Genomic DNA, 19,095 nt, shown 5'->3' on the forward strand with positions numbered 1-19,095 from the left:
TCTATTTCTTCCTTTCGATAATATTTTGCTTGCAACATTTGTGTGGTTGTAAAAAATGTAAACAGGAAGTGCTTCTGAAACATTGTTTGCATCTCGCCAAATTGTCTATATTTTTCCTTCTATCCGTCTATATTTTTCTATCTTCCATGAACTTTGTAAAGAAGCAAAACTAAAACCAGATATGTGATTAGTATGAGCCCTAGATACATTTCAGACTTGCTATGCGACCGCTGCACAGTTATCTTTGTGAGGAAAGGACGCAGCGCTACATGCTGTCAATGAATACCAAAATCACACACTGCCTCTTCATTAAACGTGTATCTGAGCATGCAGAAACGCAGAGGTGGGAATACTGCAGCGGCATACACGCGTATATGAAAGGAGAAAAGACAGACGAGCATCGCCAGCCTTGCACATGTTGATTATGCTGAATCTACGACACATTCCCACATACATTTAATCTCCCTAAAATGTAAAAGAGGCAATCAAAGGAAGTCTGTATTAGGTGTGTGTGTGTTTGCACACATCAACCCTACTGATTTCTCATCCCAGCTTCCCTCCATTAGCCCTGCGTGTCACGACCAATCGCACACACCAGTTTGCTCTTTTATGGCAGCTCCACCCAGGAACATGCCAGTCTCGGGCTAGCACAGCATGCTAGAAGCGCTTTGCTCTTCGTGTGGTGCTTTGCTACCACTGTCCAGCTACTTTAACGCCAAAGAGGGGAAAGATGGCAGAAGTATTAATATTTTAATGTCATATTTTAAGTGAGATGAACGGTAGAGTAAGTAGTTTGATAAGATCAAATGACGGGATACAAATTATACATTTTCTGAATGTACAAAATAAATAGCAGAAGAAATGTTTTAACAATTTTAATCAACAGTTTTTGATTTGCAATAATACCTGGAAATTAAATTCAACATAATGACTGATAAATGGTCAGGATGATAGATGGTTGGAGACAATCACAAAATAGTTTTCTTGCAAAATGCAAAACTTATAGCTGTCTTAGCCGACTATATTTAGTTTTGAAAGTAGACAAAACACATTGATTGACATTAATTTTTATAAATATTGACCTATTTGGCCCAGCACTGACTGTTCAAATAAAACAATAACAATTTTCGTTTTAAATAACATTTTGAGGTGGTCATTTTGTATAAATATCCAAGTTTATGCATAAAACAACAGAGAACTTCCAATATTTAAGATGTTTTTAAAGCATAACCGTACTTATTTTTTTATAGTCTTTCTGTATAAGTAGACGTCCTAGGTTACTAGATGCTCCAGTAAATGCATCTTGACTTACAAGTTTTCAGATATTTGTATTAGAAATACAGGACACACATAATTTTTGCAATGCCCCCAAACTCGCCCCAGGTCCTGTTTATTGTAGAGCTCTGCTGTCATAAAAAAGTTAAGCATCTTTGATTTAATCAAAGTCACTACAACATTTGCCGTCCCCGGACCCTACCAGTTCCACATATTTGAATTTGTTCAGGCCCATGGCCTTTGTAAGCTCTCATTAAAAAAACGTCTGTTCATTAGAGAGAGCTCCATTGTCAGGCCTGGATGGCACGATCATTTGCTCTGATCTGAAGAGAACAACACTACAGGAAGTTTATGTGCTGCTGCCCGTAACACATTGCAACGAAACCCAAATGGAACAAAGCAGAGCCACGGGTTTGATACAGAGAAGAGCGCCTATAATTAATTAGATTTTCTGAAGAGGGAGGAGAGAGTGGGGCGTGGGTTAATGTATCGATCACAAGTTCATTTGGTTCTATCATCATTCTACTAATTACTTTACTCTGAATAATATCAAGGTGCTTTTCATTGTAACTGCCAGTGGGAATTCCTGGAAAAACACATCCAATCTATTCTATCAGTGATTAAAACATTTCAATCATTGGGTCCACAAAACACCCCTCAAGCTCAGTATGGGGCGGCATTCAGGACTCAGTCTAATTAAAATCCTACATTAAATATTTCTTAATTATCTTTTTCATGAAAAGAATGGAAAGAGGAATTAATCAGGTTGGATTTGAAGACGCTTTCCCAGATGGGATCCACAAATCTAGTGGGGCTGCTTTTGGTGTTTCTACTTTGAGTTTCTTTTCACTTGTAATAGGTTTCAAACTTTGGTTATTTGGATGTACATTAAACAACATTGCTTGGCTGTTTGAATGAGGAATGATAATTGAATTGGGTTTATTTATTTTACAATGGTAAGGTTTTGAAATAAACGCACCTTTAGTATAGCAACAGCCTGTCCATCAATATACCTTGTACAACTTCTTATTGAAGTATTTAAAGCACCTGGATTAAATATCACATAGTTCATTCAATTCCAGCATCAAATAACCCTCTGTTCTAAAAGTCTGTACCGATACATGATACAAAGCCTTTTTCGAACTGGATATCATTCTTGTCCACAGTAGAGCCAAGACACTACAATAAAAGGTCACTCAAGGTTTTTTTGTCTTTTCATTTTTCCCATTCACGTGGCTAGTTACGACCGTATCAAACAAAAGATTATTATCTTCGATGTGCACAAAGACTTTTTCGTTCTCTTTTTAAACAACGTCTCTAACAGCAAGCCTTCTGAATTCGTATAAAACCATCTGCTCCTGAATTAAGTTGCGCGTACCCAGAAAATAAATTAATAGATAAAGCGAAAGGAACAAAGAAATTCCCCGTCCCCTCTCGCCTCTATATTGTGTTAAATAAGATGGCGTGGAGATGTTAAAAGCTCTGAAGGCGTCCTGTAATTGCTATGTTGTGCTTGGAAAAAAGCTTTGCCACCATTAACCTCTCTTCAATACAATTCACTTCACATGTCTGGCAATTACATGGCCAATAACTCTCCATTCTTGCAAATATGTGTGTTCTTGACTTCCTGTAATTAAATTGGTCTTTTCACATGTAATCTGGAATCGTAGCGAGGTCAAAATGGCCACTCTAAATCGGCATCGATCGAATTTAAAGTTGAGGTGCACATACTTATTCTATTATATTTCCTCCCTGTTAAGTCGTGCCGAAGGCGAGGTCAGGGATGCGGCTTAGGGGTCAGAAGTAGGACGGCATTGTTTTCTCTCTCCAGTTCTGCAGCGGATTAATGGACGGACATCCAACGCTTCGATTTTTGACAGTTGTTTTAACTTAAAAGCAAAAGGGATCTTGTTCTTCGAAAAGACGTAATCTTTCAAGTAGATGATGAATGAGAGTTCCAAAAAGCTGTGAAAGTTATTTTGCTCCCTTTCCAAAAATGTGTGCTACAAAACGTTACTATGGCTCACCATAGGCAACATACGCCGCAGTGCATCTTCTCAACATTTTAGATACAGTGCGACCTTTAGAATAAACCATTTAACGTTTCCGTGCCTATACCTATCGCGACGGCTCCACAGTTTTTCTACTCTGTCGCAGTCACCATTTTGTTTCCATTCAAGAACCAAAAGTTCACAATGCAGGTATTTCCATTTCAGCGAAACGCTTCGGAGATCATTCGCCTGGACACATTATGTTTTTGGATGGTCCCCTCCAGTTGAGATTAGCTTAATTAGCTGTGAAGAGCAATGACTCGTGGGATTGTGCATGTTTGGTGCAGATAATTGCAGGGCTAGCGTGGCACACCCTGGTGCCCAGCTTGCGACTGCAGGTGGGTTGGCACAGAGGAGAGCCTATCAGAGTGCACATCTGGGACCTGCGGGGGTTGAAAACTTTCATTACACCCCCTTTCAAAATACCCTCAGATATCCCGCTCGCCACTGCCAGGTTTTCTTGCTAAAAAGCCCTCCAAAGCTTTTGGATGAAGCTTTGTTGCGGGGGCATAATTATTTTTGATTCGCCATGATTTTCACTTGAAAGAATTCAGAAAAAGACCCGACACACCTTTCATCTCGGCTGTTTATTGAACACGCAGATGTGTTTGACGGCCCTTGTTTTTAGGGAGTACCTTCAAGTCAACCTCCTGATAGGCCTATCTTCGTTATTGTCTCATAATAACAGTTTCTCAAGTCAATTCTTTTAGTTGCTATTGTCTTAGAAGGTTGTTAGCAATAATTACCCTGTTGAGGCAGATAGAACCAGTAACTTTCGATGTGAGACAACAGTTACCCTTTCGTCACGCGCCGTAAGATATTCTTTCTCTCCGCAGCACCGAAAATCTCAACGAGTGAATGATGCTCATGTGACGCTCATGAGTTTTAAACACGCACGTGGTCTTTGGGGCTAATTATCGCGGGTCTCTGCCTCAGACTAAGCAAGCTGACAGGTCAGCGGTGAGCTGTTCTATCTGCCCTGCAGTGGAAAGCTGAGAGGCCCATAATTCATCATTAGGATATCAGAGTCCAGGTGCAGATTAGAACTGATTGAGCCAGCAGCCAGGCAAGGCAAGGCACTCAAGGAGGAAAATCTTATCCCACAGACAATTCCCAGGTCACGCCCGCTGTAATTGAAATAATTTTGCCCCAAGAGTTGTTTAATCTTCGAAAATCACATGTGGAGGCGCTAGATTGAAGAAAGGACACGACTGATCGCATCTGCCAACCCCGTCAACCCTCTGTTTCTAACCTGCCCCTCCTTTTCCTGGGTTTTTATAGGAATCGGCGAGTCCTTTTAGTACGATACCTTGTGCTATTAGGGTCAATTTCATACTAACAGCGAGCAAAGGTGATTTATGAGTACATATTGGTCATTTTATCCATATACTTAATTTATTAACACACTAAATATTCTGGTTTTCATTAATCCAAAATGTTTTCAATTATCATTGACGTTTGAGTTCTGACGACACTATTCAATAATTGTAGTAGTCATTTTTAATATTAGTATATGCAGTAGCTAATACAAACTAACAATGAACAAAACTTCTGAAGCATTTATTAATCTTAGTTCATGGTTCTTTTAGCAATTACGAATACACTTTTAAAAACCAAAACAATAACGTAAAGAATGTACAATGAACATGAACAATTTCATTGGCATTAGCAACATTGATAAAGATTTATAAATGCTGAAAAACTATATTTTTTATTGTTAGTTCATAATAGCTTATACATTTGCTTACCAACCCTTCTAGCAGATTGACTTCAAGTATATTTTCTTAATTTAAAAAATATTGATGATTGACTCATCCACTCAGACCAAATTTCGATCCCCCAATACATTTAATTTAGAATTAGCATTTAAATTATTTAGAGACTCAATACAAGATCAATATATCAACAAAAGTATCAATATTTCCAGATTAACCCACCCATCTGTACTTTCTAGGCTCTTCAGTTTGCCGCGCCCCCTCTTTCAAGCTTAACATTAAAAGTTTGCGACGACGCTGGCTGCAGACACAGCGCTGCATGTTAGCAGGGAGAGAGCCTGCTGCTCGAGACGCAACAAATCATTTGTCTGTTATTAACCCTGAGCCTGTAATTATGCAGATTGCCATAGATTTTCCCCGGGTGCCGAGAAGTGAGATCCAGGGGTTGCTCTCAGCGTGGCAGGCGGACGCTAGAACGGCCGCGCATTACTGAACTTGCCACATTCATCACGGTGACTGATGGCACAGGCAGCCGGTCCCCGGGTCCCGGTGGTTAATGTAGTGGGTAATTAACTGTCATTTGCCTGGTAATAGGCCGATGATCAATGGTTTGTGAGGAAACAAATTCTAATTCGGCAGCTGATGAATGCACGCTGCGGCCAGAGCGATTGAAGTCACGGGGGTGGCGGAGGGAGAGGAGAGAGAGCCACTGTCAGAATTTCAAATGCCTCTGGAGGTGGCAGTGTTATCATTGTTTTTTTCTTGCTGAAAGGAGCAAAGAGGAAAAAGTGCTTAATTTGTTGCCCTTGATGTTCAGAGAATATCTAAACAATACAAGAAAAACTAATACAGGCCTGACGTTTCGTTTAAACGTGATGCTTTGTTTTGTTTGAAATCGTTTACGTGTTGTGTTAAGGGATTCAGAAGAAAGACAATTATTTGCACTGCCGTATCTTGCACGAAAGAACATATTTATTAAATCCGCAATGCTTTTTCTGCAGCATTTGTTTGGCATTTGGACTTTTCTGTGTATTTGTTATGAAGTCATTTCAATACATTTTTGATTTCTTGCAAGCTACGGTAGTGTGCTGGATTGTGTTTTTTGGTTAGTGACATTATCTTTCTGCAACATATTTTTTCAATATTAGAGATTTTGCAATATCAAATGTGCAGTTTCTAAACTATTAGGACCGAGATTCAATTTCCTTTTCGAATCTTATGACTCAAAAGTCACAGAAGGGATTCCAAAATGACACATTTTATGGGTTTAGATCAAAACATCATCTTGGGGTTTTCCTTGTTACTTTTATTCGCGTGTAAGAATCCCAGAGGGGCCTTGTTTGATAGGGAGTCATTTACATGGATTTCGTAGCTCGATGAGAATATCGAAGTGACATCACAAATGCATTTTCCATTGGGGACGTGTCTAATGATTACAGCAGAGCTGCACACTTCAGCCTCGCCTAGCGACCACTAGGACAAAGCCTTGTGGAATAATTTAATTGGTGTCTGTTTTCCTCTCATCAAATATGTGCCAGTCAACTGTGAAAAGCTGTTGTGCACCTCCAACACCTTTTGTGTCCAATCAGGTGCTGTGATTTGGCATTCTCTTTTAACTCGCGAATACGAGCCGCGAGGAATTTAAATTTCGCTCTGCCTTTTCGGCCTGCTAAAATATACATGTTATTTTGTTAGCCTTTATGTCGAAGGGAGCGCGATTTCCTCTGTAATATTCGACAAATATTGCACGGCCACTGACTGAAGCAATAAGCTCGACTGAACGGAGAAAACCTAGTATGCTTTTTTACTACAGGCAGGCGCTACAGAAGATACATGCGAATGCCAGTTTGTGTGCAGTTGTCTTTGTTCTTGGGTCTAATCATATAATACTATAGTACACAATATAAAAAAGTACTTCCAGGAGGACAGAACAAGTAGTGTTTGCAGCATTACATGGACAGAGACGTGATGAGAAGAAGAATTTTGATTGGTTGCTTGTTGTCAGACCGTCTTCTCCCCGGTCAGAATAAGGTGCACCGTGGTCAGTTTAGTCAAAGGTCTGTCTTCATGAGACTATTCACTCAGAAGCTGCGTTTAGAGAACATGTACATCCGAATTCATTACAAGCCGAGCACGCTTAATTTGCCGCCTCCCTTGAGAGCCATTAGCGTCTGCAGCATCAAACTGGCAGACCGGTGAAAGACAAGTGGCAGGTAGAGCTTCATCCATCTTGCCCCCTCCCTGTTTCCTGGTGGGCTGGGAAAAAGACCTCTGGAAGGCTTCTGTGCTGATAGAAGTTAGATGTTTATGGCACAGTTCCTGGTTTTTGCAGGAGCAGGTGGTATTGTGCTCTATTGTTTGCAGCAGAAAAAATATTTAAATAAACACCATATTAAAATAATATATGCATAATGGAAATATTACAGTATATTTGTTGATTTAATACTAGTGTGATTGAATTACCTGTGCCTAATCTGAGTCTTGTAACTTAAAGGAACAGTTCCCCCAAAATGAAAATTCTGTCTTCATTTACTGTTCCAAATCTGTATACATTTCTTTGTTCTGATGAAACCGGAGAAAGATATTTGGAAGAATGCATGTAACCAAGCAGATCTTGCCCCCCATTGACTCCCATAGTAGGGAAATTTGCTTCATAAATTTAAATACGAATTCATAACGCAAAAGAAGATATGTTGGAAAGCAACAGTTCTACTATTTAAAGAAAGCTTTTAGTTACTTTACATTTGTACAAGATGAGAAGTTTGAGCTCGAGTTTGCAATACTGGCAAAAAATGCTAATTGAAGACAAACTTTGTAAAGATTATTTGACTATAAATGGAAGCAGACACACTGATACATTATAACAGTTCTTTAGATCAGTTGTGAGATCAGAGTAAAAAAATCCTCATGATCTTGTCTATTTCGTGCTGAGGCCTTCTGGCTATGCACTTTTCCTCCGACGAGATAGCACAAACGTGTCTATATTTAGTCAGCTCAAAGGAAAAGGCATAATTCCTTTAATTAAATCGACACAAATTCATGAGATGTACTGTAGTCTCGCTTCAGTATCAGCCGCTTACCTAACACACTACAGAGAAATCCTGCCCGGTTTCAAGGTGTGTTGACATTAGCTTTTAATTTTGTAGGTATTCATGAAGGCAAAATCTATCTGCTTCCCTCTTTTTTTATTTGCCTGTGGGAAACATAGTTTTTGAAGGTTAATAAACAACCCTGCATATCCCAGGCCCCGAGATCATTTATCAGATTGCGATCTCTTACGGAGTCAGAGAGTGGCATGCAGTTTTATCATTTTAACAATGACGGCTAAAAGTGCCCGAAGAAGTCCGCCTAATAGGTTATTTTGTTATATGATTTCGTTATCAGATATTTCTTTTTTCCCTTTACTCCTTTACTAGGTCGCAGTGGAGTAACAGTCATGAATCCCTAATGAATGCGCTCTCTCTCTAATGTCCTACGAGAAGGCTGCAGAATAATAGGCTCGGCCCTGGGCAGCGGAAACAGGCGCCTCATAGACTCTTTTAACAAGAAAAATTTTGTTTGTTGGCCCGCTCAGGCCAAAAGCTCAGATTTGTACTTGCCCTGACACAAAGGCCCGGTTCCACAGACACGGCTTATCTTAGGCCAGGACTATGCTATGCCTTAGTTATTTTAATAAAAGCAACTTACAATTTTACTTAGATAAAAACATTACTAGTGTGCATCTTGAGAAAAAGGGAAATTTCATCTTTTAAGATGTCAAAGCAATGTATTTTCAGTTAAGACTACTCAAACTTTACTTTTAGTCTGGGAATAGTCCTAAGTCTTGTTTGTGAAACTGGGCAAACATTTAGTTTGTTGATAGTAACACATTAATTTGTAATATATTAATACATTTTACATGGTCAAATTATTTATTATATTTTAAATTACATTTACAATAAACTCAATTTCATTTAGTAAACAACGGCACAAATAATTCTTTTATGTCGACTTGTTTATTTTCATACATTCTGATGGTTAATCTGAGAACTTCAGTAAACCTTTGTGTATTACGCAACCAGATGATGTTACTTTGATAACATATCGAAACAGGCAGAATGCGCAACAATGACGTTACATACATCACATAAAACCTAATCTTTAAGTGTTTATGCCGCAATAGCACACAAAGCGGGTGCTACAGGTCAGGTTTCCGTCTTCCTTTGTAAATATAATTCACAATGCATTTTCTTTAGAGACAAAATGACCGAAGATGTTGGGTCTTGTTTAGCATAAGCTAAATTTTGATGACTTTTCCGAAAACAAGCAAAAGAAAAACCCAATAGTGTAATAATAACAAATAACAAATAAACTCTTTGCCAGGTTGTTCGGTGTGACGGGGAACTGTGCAGCGTGCAGTAAACTCATCCCAGCATTCGAGATGGTCATGAGAGCCAAGGAGAACGTTTATCACCTGGACTGCTTTGCCTGCCAGCTGTGTAACCAGAGGTAAGTCATACAGTACCAACCGCTCCTCTTCAAATCTCATTCGCATTCGTTTTCACAAGCAAATAAGTACTTTCAGTAGATATATGAATCTAAATGCAGATCTGTTAAAGGGTCACTCAGAACTGGTCTGGAATTATGGACCGTTTTAAGTTAAGGGACACTTTACTAACCAAACCATCTTACAGTAACCTTTTAACCTCCATATCGTGTCTCACTCAAGGGCACATTTTTAAAAGGGGATCCCGGGATCTCTCAAGTACATAAATCGGCCCTCCTGGGATTTGAAAAATGACCTTTGCATTACAGTCCCAGTTGTTCAACCACCATAAGGTGGTTTTGGCAGGCGTTTTCTTATCCAAAGCATCTGAAATTACATCAGCCTATTTACTACAGTACAGTCCCCCGGAGCAAAAAGTACATCGCTCAAGGGCACAATAGTGATGGGGGATAAATCTCTTTAGTATATGAATCGCCCTACTGGGATGCAGACAGCAACCTTCGGATTACTGGCACAACACAGTCCTGCCCAGGTGTTTGGCATACGCCGGTTATATTGAAATAGCATCATTTTATAAAACGTTTTGGTCGACAGCTGTATTGATAATTGTTTTGCGAATACAAATGTAGTACTTTTATATGAAGTCAGACAAACACTGAACGAATTTGTCATTGCTACAGTTCACCATGCAAAAACTGCTCTACGCTACTTTAAATATTGTACGCCCTGCAGTTTTCTCATTGCATAATTTGTTTACTTCATCGCTTTGAGCAAATTGTGTTGTTTGTCCTCATTCACTTACAAGCCATTTGTCTTCGAATCAGTAAAGCGAAGGCAAATAAGGAAAAAAACTTATGCACGGGTTGTTCATCAGATATCAGTTTCAAGCGCGCACAAAAAGACGAACGCACAGGTGGCACATGAGCTGTACACACGAGCTGGGCAGATTGCAGGATTCGGTTACGCTCAATTAACACCAGGTTATTGTCTTGCCACTTCACTTGACTGCACGAACCACACTCACCTAATCTAAGAAGTCAGCTAATCTTCATCAGCACAACCACAGACAGGTCTAGCGCTCGCCTGGCATTTAGGCCCATTTAGACCCAGGCAAATCTTTCTTTTCAAATTAGGCCGGCCGTTCAACTGTTTAATAAAACCGGCGTCAGTCCTCTTCGCACGCCTGGCCAAGCCTTGCAGCAGCTTTCATTCGCTCATCACTATTTCCCTGCCGCCCACCGTAAGATTTATAGCATGACGCTGGTGTTAATTGCCTGTATGACTGGTGTTAGAATTTGCTATCAGTTTATAGAAACTTGGATGTTTTTGGTGGCATTGCTTTAGATAACCAAAAGAAATTTCCTTTTACTCATAAATCATTTACTCGCCCTCATGTCATTCCAAACCTGTATGAGACCTTCTGCCGAACACAAGATATGTTTAAAACCACACTGGCCCACATTGATTTCCATTTTAGGGACACAAATCCAAGACACTCCTCCAAATATCTCCTTTTGTGTTTTACAGAAGAAAGAATCATATACAGGTTTTGAATGAAATAAGAATAAATAAAATAAGACCATTTTTATATCTATGTGATTAACCCTTAAATACAGCCACTAAAAAAAACACCATTTGGTTAGAAATACTTGAGGGAAGAGATCTTGTGTATTTTGTCCACAGATGATGTGATATTCTGTAACCTAACACAGCCAACTAAACCCAAATGTTCTACACCCCGAGTGAATTTATTAGGGTGAGATGCCGTTTTCAACATCAGATCCCTAATGCGTGAGCGTTACCCAAGAGAGCAACGTATCAACAGCCTGATATGCAAATACCCCCCATTTGACCACCAGCAAATTCATTCGTCAACAAACCGAGGAGACATTATCTCCACAGACACACGCCACCCGACATGTCTCAGACACTTTGTAGTTCGGTCAGTGTCTTTTGAGAAAGCCGAGCGAATTCTGATGGACTCGAATAGAAGAAAAGAGGAACGGCAGGGCTTTTCATGATGCGTCTGTCATCGTGACAGCTTCGCACATTACCCAAGCACAGACTCGTCCGGTGGTGCTCTTTAATAAACATCAACACGAATCGCAAAAGCCACTTAAAAGCTTTTCATGAAATAGGCATTTGAAAGAGACACAATAAGGTCAATCATTGTTTTGAATAGCCAGTTGAATAAGTTTTATTTTGTTACACGCATTTATTTCTTAAATGTGCTATGCACTTAGTGATTGAATCAAAATGTCACTGACTGAATCTCGAATAAATGTAGTCGTTTTTGTATTTTTCTTGAAAGGAACCTTTCAGCCTATATCAATTAGTTTTAAGGCTATCTAGATTGTATGTAAGTGCATTTCTAAATTCACGTGCACTATGTTTTTTAAAGTTTTATTACGCACAACACTAAATAATAATGATGCCTCATGTCGCACTGCACACATTTCCGTCCAATCAGATGCTCTCTATACTGGTATTGTCCCTCCCTCTAACACCACCTGCAACCTGTGCACATTAAGGATTTCCGTGGGTTATGTAAATGAGGGTTATTTTGTTGATGGCTTTTCTCATTTGTTCATCTTTTGTCTGTTTTAATACACATCCCACCCATACACTCGCTCTTCTCATTTCCCTTCCTCAAACATTATTAGAGGCCGTGGCCTTTAAAGGAGCCATCTAATCCATCTTACAGAGCGCTGCGCTTGACATCAATGACGTGGAATAGGCATTTTGATGCTGGGAACAGGCTATCAGGTCACTACGGTCACACCGTATAATTATTCTCCCCCACGAGGGTCAGAAATGGCCCGACATTGCTGTTTAATGCTTAGATTATTACAATCAAGGTTTTAATACAGCCGGACCGCCCCTTCTTTCTCCACACACACAGCTTAAACCGTTTCATTAGTCAAACCAGCCCACACAAAAACAAAAAAATCTGAAATACTGAAAGATTAGTTTGACTTCTACCAATCAAATCTTCAGATACAGCAGTACATATTATTTTTAATCCATTTTCCAATTCTTCCCGTCTATACTGAACTCACTGATGGGGTGTATCGCCCTACATCTTACTTCCAAAATCTGGCCCTTTCTCTCGTTAAATGTCCCCAGTAGATTAAATAAAATTGGTTGCACATGTCATTTCACATTTCATGGCTTAAAGTACTGACCGAACACTGAACTACGTTAAGGTTTGGACTTTAATGACACCTCATCAGATGGAACATCAGTCACGCTCGGTCTCATCTATAGAGATATATCACACCGTGCCGCGCAGCCAGGTCTAATCTAAGAATGATTACTCATAAATTGGATATGAATCTGCTCACCTGGCTGAGGGTTATATCTCAGCCTGGTTAACAGGACTCCGAGTGGTGCCCGTGTTTGTGTGGTTTTGACTACTACAGCCGGCCGTTAGCCACAGATCAGCCCTGCAGGGACAGTTAATCGATGAGCCTGTCGTCTGCTCAGGCCCCAGTCCCAGATCCTGGTGATGTGCCCGGGATACGCTGCTTAGAGGCCCTCTGGAGATTCATAGAAGGCCAAAGCTCGGGTGGCAGGTCAGAGAGGTCACCGTCCTTGTCGGAAAGTCTGAAGCGCGTGAGCCAAATTGGGTTCCCCGTGCTCAGGAATGGCTTTTTCGGCCAGTTTGCGACCAACAACAGACTCGCTTCCTTAGAGACTTAATTACATTTTAGTTTAGGGCAACAATGTTACATGTGTGTCCCCTTAAAGACAACACCAATAACTTTCAAGATCTTTAAAGTAATTGAAATGTATATTTAATAATATCAGAGACTGATCAAAAAAGTGACTAAGGCAGAAAAACGTTCATCTTGATGTCATGTGACTCTTTTTGATGTGGAACACAAAAGATATTTTAGAAACGCGTTATGTTTATATAAAGGAAATCAATGGGGTTCAATGTTGTTTGGTAAAATAGATTATTTTGTTTTCTGCTGAAGAAAGAAAGTTATACATGTTTGTAATGACATGAGGCTAAATATTGGCATAATTTTATATTTTTGTCCCTTTAAGGAGGACTTTACTATAGATACGCATTAAAAACTCTAGTCTATTTTTGAGCTGATAGATTCAATTCCGTTCCATCCTCTGTTTCAAGATTTCTTTCAGCCTTTTTTCTCCATCTTTATTCACTCTCTCTTTCTTCTCAGTCAGTCTGTACATCTCACTCAGCTCCTGCATGTTATTTCACAGAAGAGGAATGTTACTACTCTAGTTAACACAGACCTCGGAGGCAAATAGCTGACGAAGCCATACATCATTAAGTCCATTGCCTTGGAAGCCATCTTTTCTTTAACAAGACGGGTCTCGATAGACATATTCATCATTACTGTCACACCTAAGGAAAAAGAGAGAGAGGAAGAGAACAAGAGATGTATTAAAGGTGGTGAACGACAAAGAAATAAAAGAGAGCCTGAGAGAACGTAATGGAATTGTTAGTTGACCCTTCAATAAGCCGTGCCTCGAAAACGTCACTGACCAATCACACCGTAGCAATCCACCACAAATCATAAGCTTTCGCGGTTTTCTAATGTAATTCTATGGATATTACGTGTATTGTTCAAAAGTGCAGGGCATGCTGGGTCATCCATCACTCCTAAATGACTACGTATAACATCAGTAAGGACATTTATATGTGCTCCAAGGTATTTGCGGCAACGTTTTTAATAATGTTAATGCATAATTCAGCAGTTTCTTAAAAGAAGAGACTTTCTCATTTAAAACCTTTCGCAAAAATGCACTCTTGCGGTAAGGATGGGACAAACTTGTCAGCAGGCAACGGTAACCAAGTAAAACGTAGCGCAGCGTGCGGTCAATAGCAAAAAGGTGCTAAATTTACAGTCACGCCTGAACAAACACTCCATCAGACACGTTTACTTTCTTCCCTCCGCCACTTGATGGAAAATACTAAAAAGCAATTAAAGCAATCTAAAAGTTGAACTCATCCAGTTGGAGAGATTGAAAGGAGAGGCCAAAGGGGAACGCATCAAGCTTAGGGTAATGTAGGTGCTCGGCACACGTGGCGATGGGTAATGACTGCACGAGTAGAAAAGCGAAGGGCAGCACAAGGGCATTTATTACCGCCGTCTCTGATGGGCTGACTGCAATATCCTCATCATAATTGGCACGCAGATGTCACAAACGCTGTTGACATTTCACCAAGCAGAAACAATTTGGCGCTGCGAAACGGGCGGCGACGAGGGTAAGAGGCAACAGAAAACACGGGCTGTAAATAAACAGAAAGATCCTATTAGCCGAGAAAGCGAGAGAGGGAGAAAAGAAAGAACGGCGCTCAGAAGAGGAGGTGGAGAGGGCTGGGATGTCAAAGAAGACAGACACTAATGGATTCCTGGCAAGAATGTGTCATTTAAACAGGACGTTTTTATTGGCGTGAATGACACCATTACATTAAGCACACCTCTGCTTTGTGTTAATCACCGTGTCAACAAGCGCCGATTAATGGATATTACTTGTTGATATTTGGTCCAAACTAATGGCTGCGTGCTCACGCTTGACATCGCTGTGTTGTGTATAACGAATAGAAAGTTTTCCAGAGTTGTTTGTGAGGGAGGAAGGAATTTACAAAGCATTATCGCGCTCGCTCATTATATTCCAGAATGACGGAGAGGATAATGCTTCTCAGATGAGTTCTGATCTTTGCTATCCTACGCATGAAAATGGTTTGGAGTAACACGTTTAAGAGCTACTAATTGGTGAAAGGTCAAGACGTGAGGGAATCATACATCTACTGAATGTGCATATATGTGCAGAAACATAGGATTCACAATACAACCTGTAGCTCTTTAACCCGACTTAAAGGTTTTAGGTATCATTCAACACCTTCAAAGCTCCCTACAGAAACAGCATCAAATCATTTCTGAATATACATTTTATAAATGTTATATGTCATTTAGGAAAAGTAACAAAAATGTTACATTTAAAAGTGCAATCCGTCACTTTTTGGTTAGGAATAAAAATTGAGCAAGTGAAAAATATAGCTCCTCAACTTAAGTGAAAACTAATGATTTATAAATTGAGAAAACAACAGTTTAACGTCCATTGACTAAAGTAACCTGCAGTTTAATTCAAAGAGAGAAGACGATAGAGAGGCAAAAGATGTGGCTTTAAAATGATTGAATTTTTACATATTTTTGTTTTGTATGCTATTTCCAATTAACTATTTAAAGTATCATGCCATGAGACCATATGAAGAGTTAATTTGCAAAGACAGATTTAAAATCTTTCTAAAATTGTTTATTAATTTAAAAATAACATGTTTTTTTGTTGTCTAATAAAAACAACTGCAGTTTAATTGATATTACATTAGTTATTATTACTTAATTGAAACAACAACTGCAGTTTAATTAATATGAAGAGTTAATTTGCAAATCAATATCAAAGAAATTTCAAATCAGTATTTGTGTGGTGCGCTGACTAAAAATTACTTATCAGGTTCCATTGCGGTTAGGATACTAATGTATGTTTAGGCAGAAGTCAGCTCACTAGGTTTTAAAAACCGAGTCCTTTTTCTTTCTCAGCCCGCTACACTCGAAAAAGGAGAGGGAGGGGAGGGTAGGGAACGCCGGTCAGCCCCGCCAGTAAACACAAGCACTCGTTGGCGCGCCGACCTTGTCGAACTCTCGCTGCGAGCAAGATAAGCAACCCTCAGGACGACTAAACACACCGAGCCTTCTCGTTCCACGTTTTTCTTTCTCTCTCTCCCAGACCAACATTATCTTCTTTCCAAAAGGTCAAGTGAGACAGCGGCCCGTTAGGCAGCGGTAAAGCAGAGGAATTTGTGGGGTTTATTTATGAAACCACTGCAGGTGGAGAAGAAACCGTGTACCATTGAGATACACTCTAGGGATACTCGATCCAAGCGGGACAAGTCCTCTAAACCAGTGAGCCTTATAGGCATGGGCGCCGTATAGGGGGGAAAAGTTAGGACAATTCTAAGGGCCCCTGACTAACAGCCGCCCCAACAAATAGGTAAAAACTAATTCATTTTGTATATTATATTATACACTATATAAATCATCATCATTTAGTTTATTTAAAATAATAATAAAATGGAGGATGTCTTTTATTTAACGTATTTTGGCAATAAAAGTTAAATATCCCCAATGGACCAAAAAGTAAACATCCATATTGACCGAGCACCCCCCTGAGTCAGCATGAAATGGTTCGGTCCTGCCTCAGCGCACTCATCATCAGTGACGTGTTTAGTTGCAGGAAGTCGCGTCGCGCCAGAAACAGAGACAACTATGTTGCGCAGTAAAAAATAAGGTTTTCAAACAAGGAAAAGAAACAAAATTCAGAGAGCAAAGACAAAAGAAAGGGTTTCAATCTGTAACCTAGTTTTTCACCAAGAAAGGTGGGAAGCATTCAGTCTGTGAGTGGTATTAACCTGTTGTCCATAGTGAAATAAGTTAGCTAGCTGCAGGCTGGTGTCAGCCTACATTTCATCAACATTTAATCAGTGCAGGGAACGCTTAGCAAGATATTCATATTAAATAATTGTCCATGCCCATCTTAGCAGACTTAACAACAGATGAGTCAGCAGCACCCCAGTCTCCCCATAACTGCACCCCTCCCTGTCCCAGTGAAGAAGGTGAGCAACACTGTGTTAATGACTTAACCATAACAAAAAAGTGGAATATTTATTAATGACAGAAATCAAACACAATTTTTTCAATGAATGAGTAGCTCACCTCAACATGCATGTAGGTTACAGACAATATTAAAATAATCCAGTTTGATGCATTCATTAAATGACATCTATAGATACAGACCTTATTATTCCCATCATGAAGGGCAATTTATTGGAGAAGCTTGCACACACACACACACACAAATCTATCATATCTAATGTATGTAATCAATCAAGTGATGATAATACAGAACTATAGGTAATTTGGGTCAATGTTCTGTAATGTTAGTTATTTTTAGTTGAGTCATTCCTAATCACCTATGGCCATATATTCGGGAGATGTTTGAAATTGTCGGTGTTAAAAATTCTTGTCATAAGCAAAGTCAATGTTTTCCGTAATTATTGTCTATTTTCTATGTTTGCTAAGTCTGTAATGTTATCATGAATTCATATTTTGCTAGCGTGCTAGTTAGATGTTGTTCATTGTTCACACTTCGCATCTTTTTTGACCAGAAAAAGAACACACATATACACTCACCGGCAAACACACACAATAACTTAATGTAGTGTTGCTTGCCTGTTATCTGTTATTAAGTTTTTCCCTCCAATTTTTTCAGTTTTGTTAAAGGGATGTTGCTAGTGCTGTTCGTGCTGTTGGCACACACTTTAATATTCAGTCTTTAGCACAAATTGTTTAAGCCAGCGCATAGGATTATCTAGAAAGTTGCCAATTTGAGCAGTAATGATTTATAATATTTTCACTAGGCCTATTAATCGGTCATCTGGTAAACTAGGTGAGGTGTGAATTATAATGATACTTTCACTCTTGTTTGCATTTCAGTATAGTTAACAATGTAACTCACTTTTGTCTGCCTGTGTTCTCTATAGCAGTTGTTCATGGATTCAGGCTAAAGCAGGTAGTAGTAATGGCTACTTTTTACTTAAGTATATTTTAGAGCTCATACTTTTTTACTTTTACTTGAGTAAAAAATTAAGTCAGTACTTCAACTTTTACCAGAGTATTTTTAAACATGAGTATCTGTACTTCTACTTAAGGGATGTGTGTACTTTTGCCATCTCTGGCTAGTACTAGTATTGAACTACAAGAAGCAAGACAGTTGCAAGCCTTTGATTAGAGTTATTTAAAGCTTTTGATTGGACAGTTAGGTCCTAGAGATGTGGTGCCAACAGCTTCACCGAGGGGGCCCAAATAGATTTTTTTGTCATGGGGCCCAAAATTCCTTGCGGCGCCCCTACTTAAAGGCAGTGGAAGACTACTGCCAAATTAATTTGTATTTATTTTTAAATTGACACATTTTGTTGTTTTGTAATGATTTAATAAATCTTATGAATTGACATGTTAAAGACACAAGTCGAGTCAAGATGCATTACCTAAAAGTCAATGTCGCAACACCAAACACCGTTGGTGCATTCGAGCCCCGGCCCTGCATGTCAAAAAACAGGTTTCTCTGCGGGTTCTACAAGGGATCTTGTTGTGAAATTAACAGTTACATAAAATCTAAACCGGCTACGAGTATGACTTGGCTTCGGAGCGCGCGCAGGTTTTGCCGCGGTTGTGGATAGACATCTGTTCGTTTGCACTCCTGTGCACATCCCTCTGTTCCGAACGCACATTTATTGCAGCTGTAAACATTTTGTCAACATTACTTTTTCCTACTCAAAAACTTGTACGTTTTCCACTTATGGCAATCTGAATAGGAAAGCCAAGGTAGGTTTAAACCAGGGGTCTCAAACTCAGTTCCTGGAGGGCCACAGCTCTGCACAGTTTAGCTCCAGCCAGCTCTAAACCACATCTGCTTGGAAGTTTCTTGTAATCCTGAAGATGTTGATAAGCTGAATAAGGTGTGTTTGATAAGG

The 19,095-nt window shown here is 39.5% G+C and overlaps 1 protein-coding gene across 5 annotated transcripts in view; it reads left to right on the forward strand.

Moving 5' to 3' along the window:
* lmo3 (LIM domain only 3) overlaps positions 1–19,095 on the forward strand; it is a 37,397-nt gene that overhangs the window by 15,951 nt on the left and 2,351 nt on the right. For all 5 annotated transcript variants that reach the window (XM_079454174.1, XM_079454176.1, XM_079454175.1 and 2 more), the window contains one exon: positions 9,404–9,529. In XM_079454174.1, the coding sequence (XP_079310300.1) occupies positions 9,404–9,529 (126 nt within the window). The remainder of the gene's footprint in view (positions 1–9,403; positions 9,530–19,095) is intronic.

The sequence above is a fragment of the Barbatula barbatula genome (genome assembly GCF_947034865.1).
Source record: "Barbatula barbatula genome assembly, chromosome: 4".
Classification (NCBI taxonomy): Eukaryota; Metazoa; Chordata; class Actinopteri; order Cypriniformes; family Nemacheilidae; genus Barbatula; species Barbatula barbatula.